The following is a 13,188-nucleotide window of genomic DNA, read 5'->3' on the forward strand; positions in this document are numbered from 1 at the left end:
TCAAGTTTTCCTTTTGAGAAAGATAATACCAAGAACCTGACCGTAAAATAATCATTCTTGAATAGCTTATTCACAAATGACCCTGATAAAATGCTGTAGGATCCAGTGCCAGGGAGGCTGAGCCATGACGAACAGGGAAGAATCAGGTTTCTGTCTTTCTCCCTGCACCTCCCCGGGCTGGTGGGAAAACTCCAGCTTAGTGACACGTACACTTAATGTCAAACTAAGCATAAAGCTTGCTGTCTAGGAACCTTATTGTTAGAGCTACACACTGCCTGAACCAGACCTGGGACTCAGACCAAGAAGGCCAGTTGCAATGTGGAGGTCATTTTGCTATTACCCTTCCATTCCTGGTCTCAATTTCCCTTTGGTAAAATAGCTATATTTTCCTATGAGTCCATTAAACTACCCAGTTTGACCAAAATTAGGCTGATCTGGAAAAATGCAGATTACAGTTGAGTTCATGTTTTATTTGGTCACCTCTTGTAACCTTCGTCTGGTCTGGCCTGCACCCATCCAGACCACACGCACGCAGGCATACATATGCACACAACCATTCTGGAACTAACGTGGCACGTGGTGATGGTAACCATAACACCCTGTACTACTATGGACAGAATCTCCAGATGGGGGAGGGGGGGAACTGAACCCATCTCTTTGCATCAAAGACTGTTAATAAGGTTGGTTTTTTTTTACCTTCACAGAATGTATTAAAGATATTCTTACATTAAGATGCACCATTATTTCATGTACCAATAGAAGAGGAAAAATGCCAACTGAGACTTAATGCTTTCTTTTCTTAAATCTTCATCAGTCTTGGGGCGCCTGGGTGGCTCAGTCGGTTAAGTGTCCGACTTCGGCTCAGGTCGTGATCTCGCTGTCCGTGAGTTCGAGCCCCGCGTTGGGCTCTGTGCTGACAGCTCGGAGCCTGGAGCCTGTTTCAGATGCTGTGTCTCCCTCTCTCTCTCTCTGACTCTCCCCCATTCATGCTCTGTCTCTCTGTGTCTCAAAAATAAATAAAAAGGTTAAAAAAAATTAAAAAATCTTCATCAGTCTTGCTAGAGGTTTATCAACTTGGAGTTTTCCAAAGAGCCCACTTTTGTTTCACTTTTTTCTTTTTTCCCTATTTTCCTGTTTTTGGTTTCATTTATGTTTATTAACTTCCTTCTGGGATGCCTAGGTGGCTCAGTTGTTTGGGCTCTGTGCTGACAGCTCAGAGCCTGGAGCCTGTTTCAGATTCTGTGTCTCCCTCTCTCTCTACCCCTCCCCCGTGCACTCTCTCTCTCTCTCTCTCTCTCTCTCTCTCTCTCTCTCTCTCAAAAATAAAGATTAAAAAAAATTTTAAGTAAATTCCTTTTGCTTCCATTTGGTTTATTTTTTTCTCTTTCTAGGTTTTTACCATGGGAACTTAGAGATTTGAGACCTCCCTTCATTTCTAATATAACTTAGCACTACAAATTTCTCTCAGCACCACCTTAGATGCATCCTACATATTTTGATATGTTTCTTTTAATTTTTATTCAGTTCTATGTACTTAATTTTCCTTTGATACTTTGACCCAAAGATTATACAGAAGTGTTATTTGACTTCCATACCTTTCTGCTAGTGGTTGCTAGTTGATTCCATCATGGTCAGAAAATGCACTCTGTGTGATGTCACTTCTCTTTAATTTGAGGGTTTGTTTTATGACCCAGGATATGATCTGTGTTGGTAAATGTTTCATGCATACTTTGGAAAAAAAACTGCAGTGTGCTGCTGCTGGTGGAGTGTTCTGTGTGTATATGTGATTGTATTGTTTGTGTTGTATTGTATTGATTGTATTTGTATTCTGTGATTGTATTGTTTGGATTTTCTATATCTTTGCTGATTTTCTGTCTAGTAGTTCTATTGGTTTCTGAGAGATGGGTGGGGAAGTCTGCATCTATAATTGTAGATTCATCTTTCTCTGGTCAGTTTTCACTTCATGTTTTTTGAGGCTCTGCTCTTTGGTGTGTGTGTACAAATTTAGGATTGGTAGGTCTTCCTGCTGGATCAATCTTTTTATTATGTACGTGGCAGAGGCAAAGGAACACCTTTTTGTCTCTAATAACTTTTCTCTGAAGTCTATTTTATCACATGAATATAGCCATGCCTACTTTTCTGGGTGATTTTTTTTTTTTAATGTGTATCTTTTTACTCCTTTTTACTTCCAACTTATCTGTGTCAATGAATTAGAAGTGAGTTTCTTAGCATGTAGTTGGGTCATGATTTTTACTCATTTATTATGTGTCTTAAGGTTATTTACTTGTCTTGAGAGCTCATGAGCAGGGGAGAGGCAGAGAGAGAGAGAGAGAGAGAGAGAGAGAGAGAGAGAGAGAGAATGAATCCTAAGCAGGCTCTGTGCCATCAGTGTAGAGCCTGACATGGGGCTTGATCTCACAAGCTGTGAAATCATGATCTGAACCAAAATCAAGAGTCCGATGCTTAACTGACTGAGCCACCCAGGTGCCCCTATTCATTCTTTTAACTTTTTGTTTTTGAATGTACTTCAACCACTTACATTTAAGGCATTTGTTGTTATTGCTTAAGTGTGCCATTTTATTGTCTTTTTTTTTTTTTCCTGATTCTCATTCCTGTTTCTCTTTTCTTGGCTTCCAGTGGATTACTGAAATATTTTTGAGAAATTCACCTTTACTTATGGTGTTTCTGAGTGAATCTTTGTATAGTTCTTGTAGCGGCTGCTCTGGCTATTGTAGCATACATGAGTGACTTATCACAGTCTACTGGTAACATTTTGCCACCAGCAGCAAATTGTGAAAACCTCATTTCTGTTTAAGTCTTTCTTGGTTCTCCACTTAAAAAATCATTGCCTTGAGTATTAGATGATACGTTTTCTGATTGAAGTAAAAATTATTTGTGAAGCTTGTGAAGAAAAGAATGGTCTACTGCATGTATCCATATTTCTGGTCTTTCCTCTGCTCTTTTCTAATTCTCTAATATTTCTTTTTTTAATCACTTATTTTCCGTTTGAAGAACATTCTTTGCTGCATCTTTACGGGTAGGCCATTCACTTAATTTTCCTTTTTCTGAGAATGCTGTTTCCCCTTTCTTCCTGAAAGCTAGTTTTGCTTGATACAGAGTTTATGTTGAAACTTCTTTTCTGTCAGCACTTGAAAATGTGCCAGTTCTTTGTGACCTCCACGTGTTTTGATAAGAAATCCTCAGACCTTAAATAAGTGTTCCCCTATAGGTAATGTGTTCCTCTCAGGATGCTTTCAAGTATTTGACAAGTATTTGCGTGGATTTCTTTGGATTTTCCTTTTGGGAATTCACTGAGGTTTTAAAGTATATAGCTTGGCATCTCTCACCAAATTTGGGAAGTCCCTCAGCCATTATTTCTTCAAATTGTCTTTTAGCTTTAATCTATCTCTTTTCTTTCTGTGACTCTGATAATGCAAATGTTCTGGGACTCTGTTAATACAAAAATGTATGTGACATTTTTTGTCACAGAGGTCAATAGCCCAGTTCTGTTCTATTGTTTCTTTTTCTAGTCTCCTTCCTCTTCTTTTTTTTTTTTCAAATTGGATGAATTCTATTTATATTTACTCAGGTATGCTGATTCTTTTCTCTATCTCCATTCTACTGAGCACACCCAACGAATTTTTTTAAATGTTTATTCATTTTTGAGAGCTAGAAAGAGCATAAGGGGGGAAGGGCAGAGAGAGAGAAGGAGACGCAGAATCTGAATCAGGCTGTAGGCTCTGAGCTGTCAGCCCAGAGCCCGACGAAGGCCTCGAACTCAGACTGCGAGATCATGACCTGAGGGGAAGTCAGACTCCCAACCGGCTGAGCCACACAGGCGCCCATGAATTTTTCTTTAAATTTCTGTTATATTTTTCCATTTGTAATTTCTAATTATTTTTATAGACTTCAGTTTTTTTGCTGGAATGTTCTATTTTTTTGTCTTAAGAGAATTTATAATTAACATTGAAGTATTTTTAGAATGGCTACTTTAAAATTCTTGTTAGGAGGGCTGCTCGGGTGGCTCAGTAGGTTAAGCGTCAGACTTTGGCTCAGGTCGTGATTTTGTGGTTCATGAGTTCCAGCCCCGCATTGGGTTCTGTGCTGACAGCTCAGAGCCTGGAGCCTGCTTCAGGTTCTGTGTCTCCCTCTCTCTCTCTGCCCCTCCCCTGCTCATGCTCTGTCTTTCTCTCTGTCTCTCAAAAACAAACATTAAAAACAATTAAAAATTCTTGCTAGGTAATTTGAACATCTGATTCATCTCTGTGTTGGCATCAGTTCATCATCTTATTCAAGCTGTAATTTTCTTGGTTCTTGGTGTGGTGGGTGACTTTCAATTGCGTATCAAACATTCTATTAAAATCTTTTACTGTAGCAGGCAGCCACTCTGTTTAGATTTGACACACAGGTCTTGACCTACTTTGTGGCTGTAGTGCTTATCAGCTTAGTTTTAAGAATCTTTGTTTTACTTGGTCTGCTTGGTTTATGATTTTTGCTAGGGCTTCTACTGATCCCTGCTGGAGCCGCCTATAAGATGATAAAATGTGTTCTTTAAAGTCACTAAGACTATGGTAATTTGTTATAGCAGCAAAAGGAATCTAATACAGAGTATGTGGAAGGTGTATGCATACATGTGTCTGTGTGGAGTGGGGAGTCAATGGGAGCAATCATTTTTTTTGTCTGTGCTGTTCTGCTTCTCATCTTTTATCTGATAACTTCAGTGTGTCCTTTAGGATTCAACTGCCAGGATTAACAGGCATCTGATGCCAGAAATCGGAGTACTCTTCACTCCCCAAGCTTGACTTGGGTACTCCCCTTAGAGACTCCGTGGGATCATATGTATGTACATATACACACACACACACACATACACATACACACACATGTAATTAGTTTTACTTTTTTTTTCTTCCAAGATTTTATTTAAATTCAAGTTAGTTAACACATAGTATCGTGTTGGGTTCAGGAGTAGAACTTAGTGATTCATCCACTATATACAACACCCAGTGTGCATCCCAACAAGTGCCCTCCTTAATGCCTATCACCCACTTAGCCCACCCCCTCTACCCTCCAAACCCCTCAGTTTGTTCTCTATCATTAAGAGTCTCTTATGACTGGTTCCTCCGTTTTTACCTTATTTTATGTTTCCTTCCCTTCCCCTATGTTCATCTGTTTTGTTTTTTAAATTCCATATGAGTGAAATCATGTGGTATTTTTCTGACTTATTTCGCTTAGCATAATATACTCTAGTTCCATCCAGTATTTTCGATTTTATATTATAACTGTCTGTATACTTGGGCCCCTTCCTCTATAAGCTCCTTAAAGACCAGGACTACTCTGTATTCTTGTGCCTAGGACAGTATCTGGTGCACAGTCTTCACTGAATAAGGGTTTGTCCATTAAATTATTCAGCCTGAGTGGCAAGGTGGAGTATTCCCCGGGAGCATTTGACTTAGCCTAACTCCCACTTTCAGGACCCAGCTGCAGAATCATTGCTGCAGGGTATGCTTTGGAACACTTGGAGGATCCCTTCCTTATGGCTGTCGAGTATGTGCTCTAGAGGTATAAGGACTTTCTGATATTCCCAATGATTCTAAGCTAAATCATCTTGGGAATTGCATTATGTAGAAATTATACCAACAGAAATGAAAAAACTGAAGCTCAGTAAAATTGAATGACTTTCCCAAACCGTGGATCTGGGACTGAAATCCTGGCCTACTGGCTATGCTGTACTGTTTTCTTTATGTCCTTCCCATGCCTCACCTCTGGCGAGGGTCTGCCCCATCCTTTCTACTTCTGCTTCAGTCATCCGTGACTGTGCCCCCAATCGTGAATTGTATTCTCCAATTCTGCCTTTTAGACTCAGCTGAAAACATAAAAATTGGCAGCATGTTTTAGTTATTTCCAGAAAATCTAAATTGACAAAAAAATGTTTCTCTGAGTTTTTCATAACTGTAAAAGGAATGGTCTCCGTAGAAAATAACAGAAATCTAGGTTGAAGAATAACCTCACTTATCTTGTTATCTATCATATCTACTCTTAACACTTATGTCTATTTCCGTTTTCCTATTTCTATTCTATTCCATGCATTTTTAATATGTAAAATTGGTATAATGAAGCATGCATTCTTTTTTTTTTTTTTTCACTTTATACCATAGTTTCTCATTTTGTTGGTAATGATTCAAAAGCATTTTTAATGACTATGTCCTATTCCAGGCTGTGAAGCTACTAGAATTTCTTAAATCATTCCACAATTTTGGGCTTTTGGAGTGTTTCAAAAATGTAGCCCATTATATGTTGAAAGAATACATTAGTAGACAGAAGTCAATTCACTTCTCTGATTTCTTCCTCAGAATAATTTCTTAGAAGAGTTAGTGGATCAAAAGACACGAACATTATTGTATTTCCTAGTTTCCTGTTGCTGTAACAAATTGTCACAAACTTAGCAACTTAAAACAAGCCTCATTTTACTATCTGCTAGATCTGTGGGTCAGAAGTCTGGCTAGCTAGCTAGAGTTCTGTGCTTGGGGTCTCACAAACTTCAAATCAAAGCATTGGTGCCCCGGGCTTCTATTTGGAGACTCAGGAGAACCATTTTCTTGGCTCATTTAAGTTGTTGGCAGAATTCATTTCCTTATGTTTCCACATGGTCTCTTCTGTCTTTAAGCAGCAGTGGCAGTTTGAGGTCCCTCTCATGCTTTGAATCTTTCTGATTTCAGCTGAAGAAAGTTCTCTGATTTTAAGGGCTCATGGGATTAGATCTTTTGGGGTCTGTCTGCCCACTACAAACATCCTTAGGGATCTTTAAGCGTTGCCAGCATGCTTTCCAAATAAGCCAAGCCAGGATTTCTGCCACCACCATTGAAGGAGTGTTCAACTCCCCGCACTCACCAGCACAAAGGATTAATTTTTCTTATTTTAGTAATGTGACAGACAAAACAATTATATTTGTGTTTTTCCTTGTTTTTGACTCATAGGTCAAATGACTTACACTCATTCACCATTTTTCTTCTGTGATTTCATGTCCATTGCCCATTGTTCTATTAGATTCTTAGTTTCCTTTTTTTTTTTTTTTTTTTTTAAGTTTATTTTGGGAGAGAGAGCATGGCAGAGGAACAGAAAGAAAGGGAGAGCGAGAAAATCCCAAGCAGGCTCTGCTCTGTCAGTGGGGAGACCAATGCTAGGCTCGAACTCATGAACCACGAGATCACGACCTGAGCTGAAACCAAGAGTTGGGCCACTTAGCTAACTAAGCCACCTGGGTGCCCATCCTTGTTTTTTTTATGTCTTCATACATTAAGGGTATATTGGTTTGTATTTGATACTGGCTGGTATTTTTTTTTTTTAATGTTGATTTATTTTTGAAAGAGAGCACACAAGTGGGGAAGGACAGAGAGGGAGACAGAGCATCCAAAGAGGGCTCCGTGCTGACAGCAGCGAGCTTGATACGGGGCTGAAACTCACCAACCGTAAGATCATGACCTGAGCTGAAGTTGGTCACTTAACTGACTGAGCCACCCACGCGCCCCAGTAACTAGTGTTTTCTAAATTGCTCTTTAATGCACTACTGTATAGTCCCATAATCCATCGTTGCCCTTGTAATTTCCTCCACTGTGTCTTACTTCCCTGGGCAGCTGTCAGGTCGTTCTTCCTAAAATATCGCTGCTTAGGTTTTTGCCTTACTTACTGACTTTTTCCACTTTTGGTGTATGATGTGAAGGAAGGGTCTGAGCTAATTTTCTTTTTTCAATCAGTTTCTTCAATATGGTCTATTGGATAATTAGTACCCAATATTTTCTTGGGAAAAGACCATCACATGCCATAGAAGTAGACGCCCTGCGGACTGCTTCTGCACATGAAGTAATTTCTCCTGTTTCATCTGTATATGCCTGTAACAAGGACTGAGACAGCTAATGAACTTGATTACAAGTAGCCAGGAAGGGTTTTTGATGTCCTGGGTCTATCTCAGTAGTACTGGGTCTCCTAACCTAGAGTCAAAGTGACTTAGCAATTAGTCAATTATCTATTAAAAAAAAAAAAACTACATTAGTATACATTCAATAAAGCTCACTAGAAGGCAAGAAAACAGATTATGCTCTGCCTGAAAAAGAGAAGAAGACTTCCTCTCCAAATTTGAAAATCTAAATGTTAATTATAACAATACCATCCTAACTAACTTTATTCTAGTAAGACAGGAATTATTCTAGTAAGCTATACAGACATGGCCCCAGAAAGATATAATTAAGATACCTTTAGGTAAATGAGTAGGCTTGTCCTAGACTGAGAAAATACATTGCCATCTGACAAAGGACATGTGTCCAGAATATATAAAGAACTGACAAATCCACAATAAAAAGACAAACAACTTAACTCTTAAAATGGACAAAAGATTTGAGCAGGCACTTCACAAAAAGAAACATGAGTGGCCAGTGAACACATGAAAAATTTCCAACACTAGTCAGCAAGGAAATGGAAATGAGATACCATTTCATGGGGCACCTGGGTGGCTCAGTCAGTTAAGGGTATGACTCTTGATTTCAGCTCAGGTCCTGATCTCATGGTTTGTGAGTTCGAGTCCTGTGTCAGGCTCCGTGCTACCAGCATGGAACTGCTTGGGATCCTCTCTCTCAAAAATAAACTTAAAAAAAATACAATTCCACACCCACTTGAAAGGCTACAAAATACAATGCCAAATGTGGGCAAGGCTGTAGAGCAACTGGGGCTTGTATATATTCTTGATGAAAATGAAAATGGTGGAAACACCTTGGAGAACTATTTGGAAGTTTCTTAGAAAGTCCAGCACTCAACTTAGCGTTTGACCTGATATCCCAGCAATTGTCCATTTCTACCCAATCTGCTGCACTCCCGTGTTGCTTTCCCTTCTCCACACCTTCCATGTCTCTATTTTACTAATCTTCATATTTCTTTTATTCTTCTTCCATCACAAATGAATTCCTCCTGATTAACTATATAGAGACTCATTCTAGGAGATATGTATGTGATGACATAAATAAAAATGATTTAGGGGGTGCCTGGCCTCTCCAGTGGGAAGAGCGTGTGACTCTTGATCTCAGGATTGTGAGTTCAAGCCTTGTGAGGAGTGTAGAGATTACTTAAATAAAAACTTAAAACAAACTTCAGGATTAGCTGTGTATTTTACCAAAATAAGATGGCAACTATGTTTTGACAGCTACAAATTTTAGTTATGTCAAGACTAACAATGGAAATGGAACATATACCAGTAGAAGACAATATTTAGACTTAAAATTTTTTTCTCATGTACAAATAATTTATAGCCTTCAACAGTAGAAAGAAAATCAAATCAGTCATTTGAAAAGTTCATTTATTATATACCAATATACACTTTCTGTAATAAAAAAGCCTCCCAGTACATTGAACCATCTTATAAATGAAATAAGAAAATAAAACTTTCATCTGTTTATAAATGGGGTTAAATTAACCAGTACAAGATACCATATGTAAGCCTGCCCTGCAGTCTATGTGAGCTCTAATCCTGAAAATTGCCATGAGAAAAAAATGGTGCTTTATTATTTGGCACTGTAGTATTGCTCTTGAATATCTGTATAATTACAGACATTGATATTTTCAAGTTCGTAATTTCAAAGGTAAAGTATTCAGACTAATACAGATTGGATACTTCCCCAATTTTTGAATCAGTCTTCATCTTTATATTTAAATACATTCAGATTAAACCTTTAACACTCAGAAGGTACCTTTTTCCATTTTCTTATTTTGACACACTCTCTAGGTGACCGTTAATAGAAACCTATCTTGAAGATGCTATTTGGCAAGTATTTTCCGATAATAGTGACTCCAAAGTTATGATAGTGTCTAGTAATGCTCAGTTTCCATAACAAAGTGCACCATTTGACAATATTATGCCTCTAGAAAATAATATATAAAACAAATGTACATTTTCTTAAGGCACAATACAAAAAACCCTATTGAAATATGATTTAATATTATACTTAGCCGATACTTGTATTTCATACTTGGCTTGACTAAAATATAAAAATCTACAATAAATGTTCTTCCTACCGATTTAGGGGGGGAGGAAGTGGCAAAGTCTAGAAATTCTGGGCAGCAAGTGCTAGTTTTCAAATCCATTTTATGTGAGCATGTTGTTGAAGGGAGCAAGAATACCCGTTTGCATCTCTGTAGTGTTAGCACTTTTATGGAGAACCATTCAACATTGCATTAAATGGCAAATGAATGTCAGACTCCTGTGCAAGCTAAAATGAACTAAATCCTATTTTAGACATGCTTAGTTAGAAGAACAACTTTGGTACTGACAATTATTTGCAAACAAGGAACTTATTTTCTTGTAGATGATTGTTGTTTTTGTAAACATTGAAGAGCATTACTGAACTATATATAACTTAGGTTTCAAATTTAAAATATCCCCAATAGGCAGATACATACAAATGGATTTTTGAGTTTATCAACATAATTCCCTGCCCCCACCCTCAATAACATAAACGTTTTGACTGTGAAGAGAGAAAACTACACATGTAAAAAATAAAAATCAAATGTACCATACATCAAAATTCTGATGACTACAGAATAAGATTATATACATACACATATAGCAATCACAGTTTCCTGCACTGAATGTTTATCAAATAAAAATGTATCAAACAATACTGGGTAATGTAGCTCCACATGAATCGTGGTCTATCTAAAAATTGTGAATGACAATGGAAGACGAGAGGGAGAGCATTGTTCAGTGACAAAAAAGCGTGACAAGAGGACTAGGAATAATATTGAAGAACAAATGCTTCCAGAACAGGCAGTTGAGCAATAAGCATTATTTTTGTTGTTGCTCTATAATTTAAAGCCCCTCTCTCTGTTTACAAGATGTTTTAACATTTATACATAAAAAAAAATTGAACGAAGAAGGCACTCCAGTGTCCCAAACAGAAGAGGCGAAACGTTCCTTTACTGTTGACAGTAAGGTGTACTGGTGTCTGATCTTTCATGTATGTACCTTTCAGGGACAGTTGATAAGACATGTAGGCATACCTCAGAGATATTGCGGGTTTGGTTCCGGAGAATCACAGTAAAGCGAGTATTACATAAAGCAAGTCAGATAGATTTTTTGGCTTCCCAGTGTATATAAAAGTTATGCTTATGCTATAGTGTACTAAGTGTGCAACAGTATTGTGTAAAAAAAATGTACATACCTTAATTAAAAAATTGCTAAAAAAGTGCTAACCATATCTGAGCTTTCAGCAAGTCTTAATCACTGATCATAGATCACCATAACAAATATAATAATGAAAAAGTTTGAAATACTATGAGAATTACCAAAATGTGACAGAGGCACAAACTGAGCAAATGCTGTTGGAAAAATGATGCTCCATGCAAGGTTGTCACGAACCAATTTGTAAAAAAACAAACAAACAAACAAACAAAAAACCAACAGGGAAAAAAACCCGCAAAAAACCTCAGTGCTAAGCACAACAAAGCACAAGAAACGAGATATGCCTGTGTTTAATAAGATGTCTTTAACATTTACCAAAAATCTATTGAATGAAGAATTCATTAATTCAGTGTCACAAACAAAATGGGCAAATATTCCTTCACTGTTGACAATAAGATGTTCTAGCCGGCTGTCTGATCATTCATGTACCTTACAGGGACAGTTCCTAAGACATGGCTTTTGCCTCTGTTATTAAATAGACCTAGAGTATTTGGTGCTGGATTGGGGGAAGGCATTAAGCGGTGATAGCTTTGCCACCAGGGCATTTTTGTTGGATGTTCTGAGAATACAAGTATTTGGTAATTTGAGGGGGAGGGGAAAAGGTATTATCTGATGACCATTCCATGCAGCTACCCTTATTCTGCTTGTGCAACAGCAAAAATGCATCCTCTCACACTGTTTTAGGAAAACCTGGGTAGAAATGTGCACCGCAGGTTTTAAACCTATAAACAGCCATTCTTGATAAAAATGATGCTTTTTTTTCTTCCACAGGTGCCTGGTGATGTTACTATAAACATCTTTGGAATCTTCCCGTTATTTCCTATGAATAACATTCCAATCAATAGAACTCAAATGTCTTTTGCAGCATAATTTGCAACCATTTCTAATAGAAAAGGTATTTTTCTTTGGGTTAGTGATGCTTGGAATTTGGAGGGTTGTAAATCCAGTCAATTATAATGAGTGCCATGCTTCCAATCATGAAGATGATTCCAACCACAAGGAAAATTAAAGCCTGTAAATCAGAGAGCTTGTTAGGGAACACAGAAACCATATTTAGCACAGTTTGCTCTTAGAAATTGTTTACCCAAGACAGCAATCTGATTGGCATATTGAATTGTATTATTCTTATGGCTCAGATGTCTATGCCTAGCAGTTCAGTGAATTTAGAAGCCAAGTTGAGGAAAGAGGGTGAATACAGTGGAGAGATTTAATCTAAGTCTTAAAAATAGATAAATGGTTGATTTGTTACATCAAAATGATGGAATACTCTGTAATCATTAAAAAAAAAAAACAAGTGACAGAAAAAGATACAATGACATTGAGTGTGCTCACAATCTTTTAGGTGAAGGGCATATTATAGTCTATAGGACAGGATTAAATTTACAAAGTAAACAGATAAAAACAAAAGCCTAATCTATGTTACATATTCCTTTAAAAACGTGTGTGTGTGTGTGTGTGTGTGTGTGTGTGTGTGTGTGTGTGTAAAACACTAGAAGGGGCCTTATATATTATCATCACTGGGATCAACCACCTCATTCAATCTATGAGGAAGCAACAGGTGAAGTTTTTCACTAGAAAGGATCAGGGGACAATTCTACTCATTTTTACATCAAACTCAGAATGGGTCACAAACAGGATAAATAATTTGCCATGGTCACCCTTCTGTAAAAGTCCAAGCAAAATAGACTGGAGAGGCTAGGAATTCGGGGGCAGGGGTGGGGAGGAGATGTTGGGAGGAGCTTTGGATACCAAACTGTCCTGAAGTCCCTGAACAGTCCTGAGGAGTGAATGACTCTCAGGCAACATTCAGCATAACTTAGTAAGAGGCACTGTTTTTAAGCCTTAAATGGAAGATATACTTAAATATTATCAATGACTATTTGATAATTAGAAAAACAAGGGGAGCCTGGGTGGCTCAGTGGGTTGAGCATCTGACTTTGGCTCAGGTCATGATCTTGCAGTTT

The 13,188-nt window shown here is 37.9% G+C and overlaps 1 protein-coding gene across 1 annotated transcript in view; it reads right to left on the reverse strand.

Annotated features, from left to right (window-relative positions):
* Positions 1-9,325: 9,325 nt before the first annotated feature.
* Positions 9,326-13,188, reverse strand: part of SLC38A4 (solute carrier family 38 member 4) — a 40,378-nt gene continuing 36,515 nt past the window's right edge. Inside the window, exon 16 of the mRNA XM_030322412.2 lies at positions 9,326-12,236. Within this exon, the coding sequence (XP_030178272.1) occupies positions 12,135-12,236 (102 nt within the window). The 3' untranslated portion in view covers positions 9,326-12,134. The remainder of the gene's footprint in view (positions 12,237-13,188) is intronic.

The sequence above is a fragment of the Lynx canadensis genome, chromosome B4 (genome assembly GCF_007474595.2).
Source record: "Lynx canadensis isolate LIC74 chromosome B4, mLynCan4.pri.v2, whole genome shotgun sequence".
Classification (NCBI taxonomy): domain Eukaryota; kingdom Metazoa; phylum Chordata; class Mammalia; order Carnivora; family Felidae; genus Lynx; species Lynx canadensis.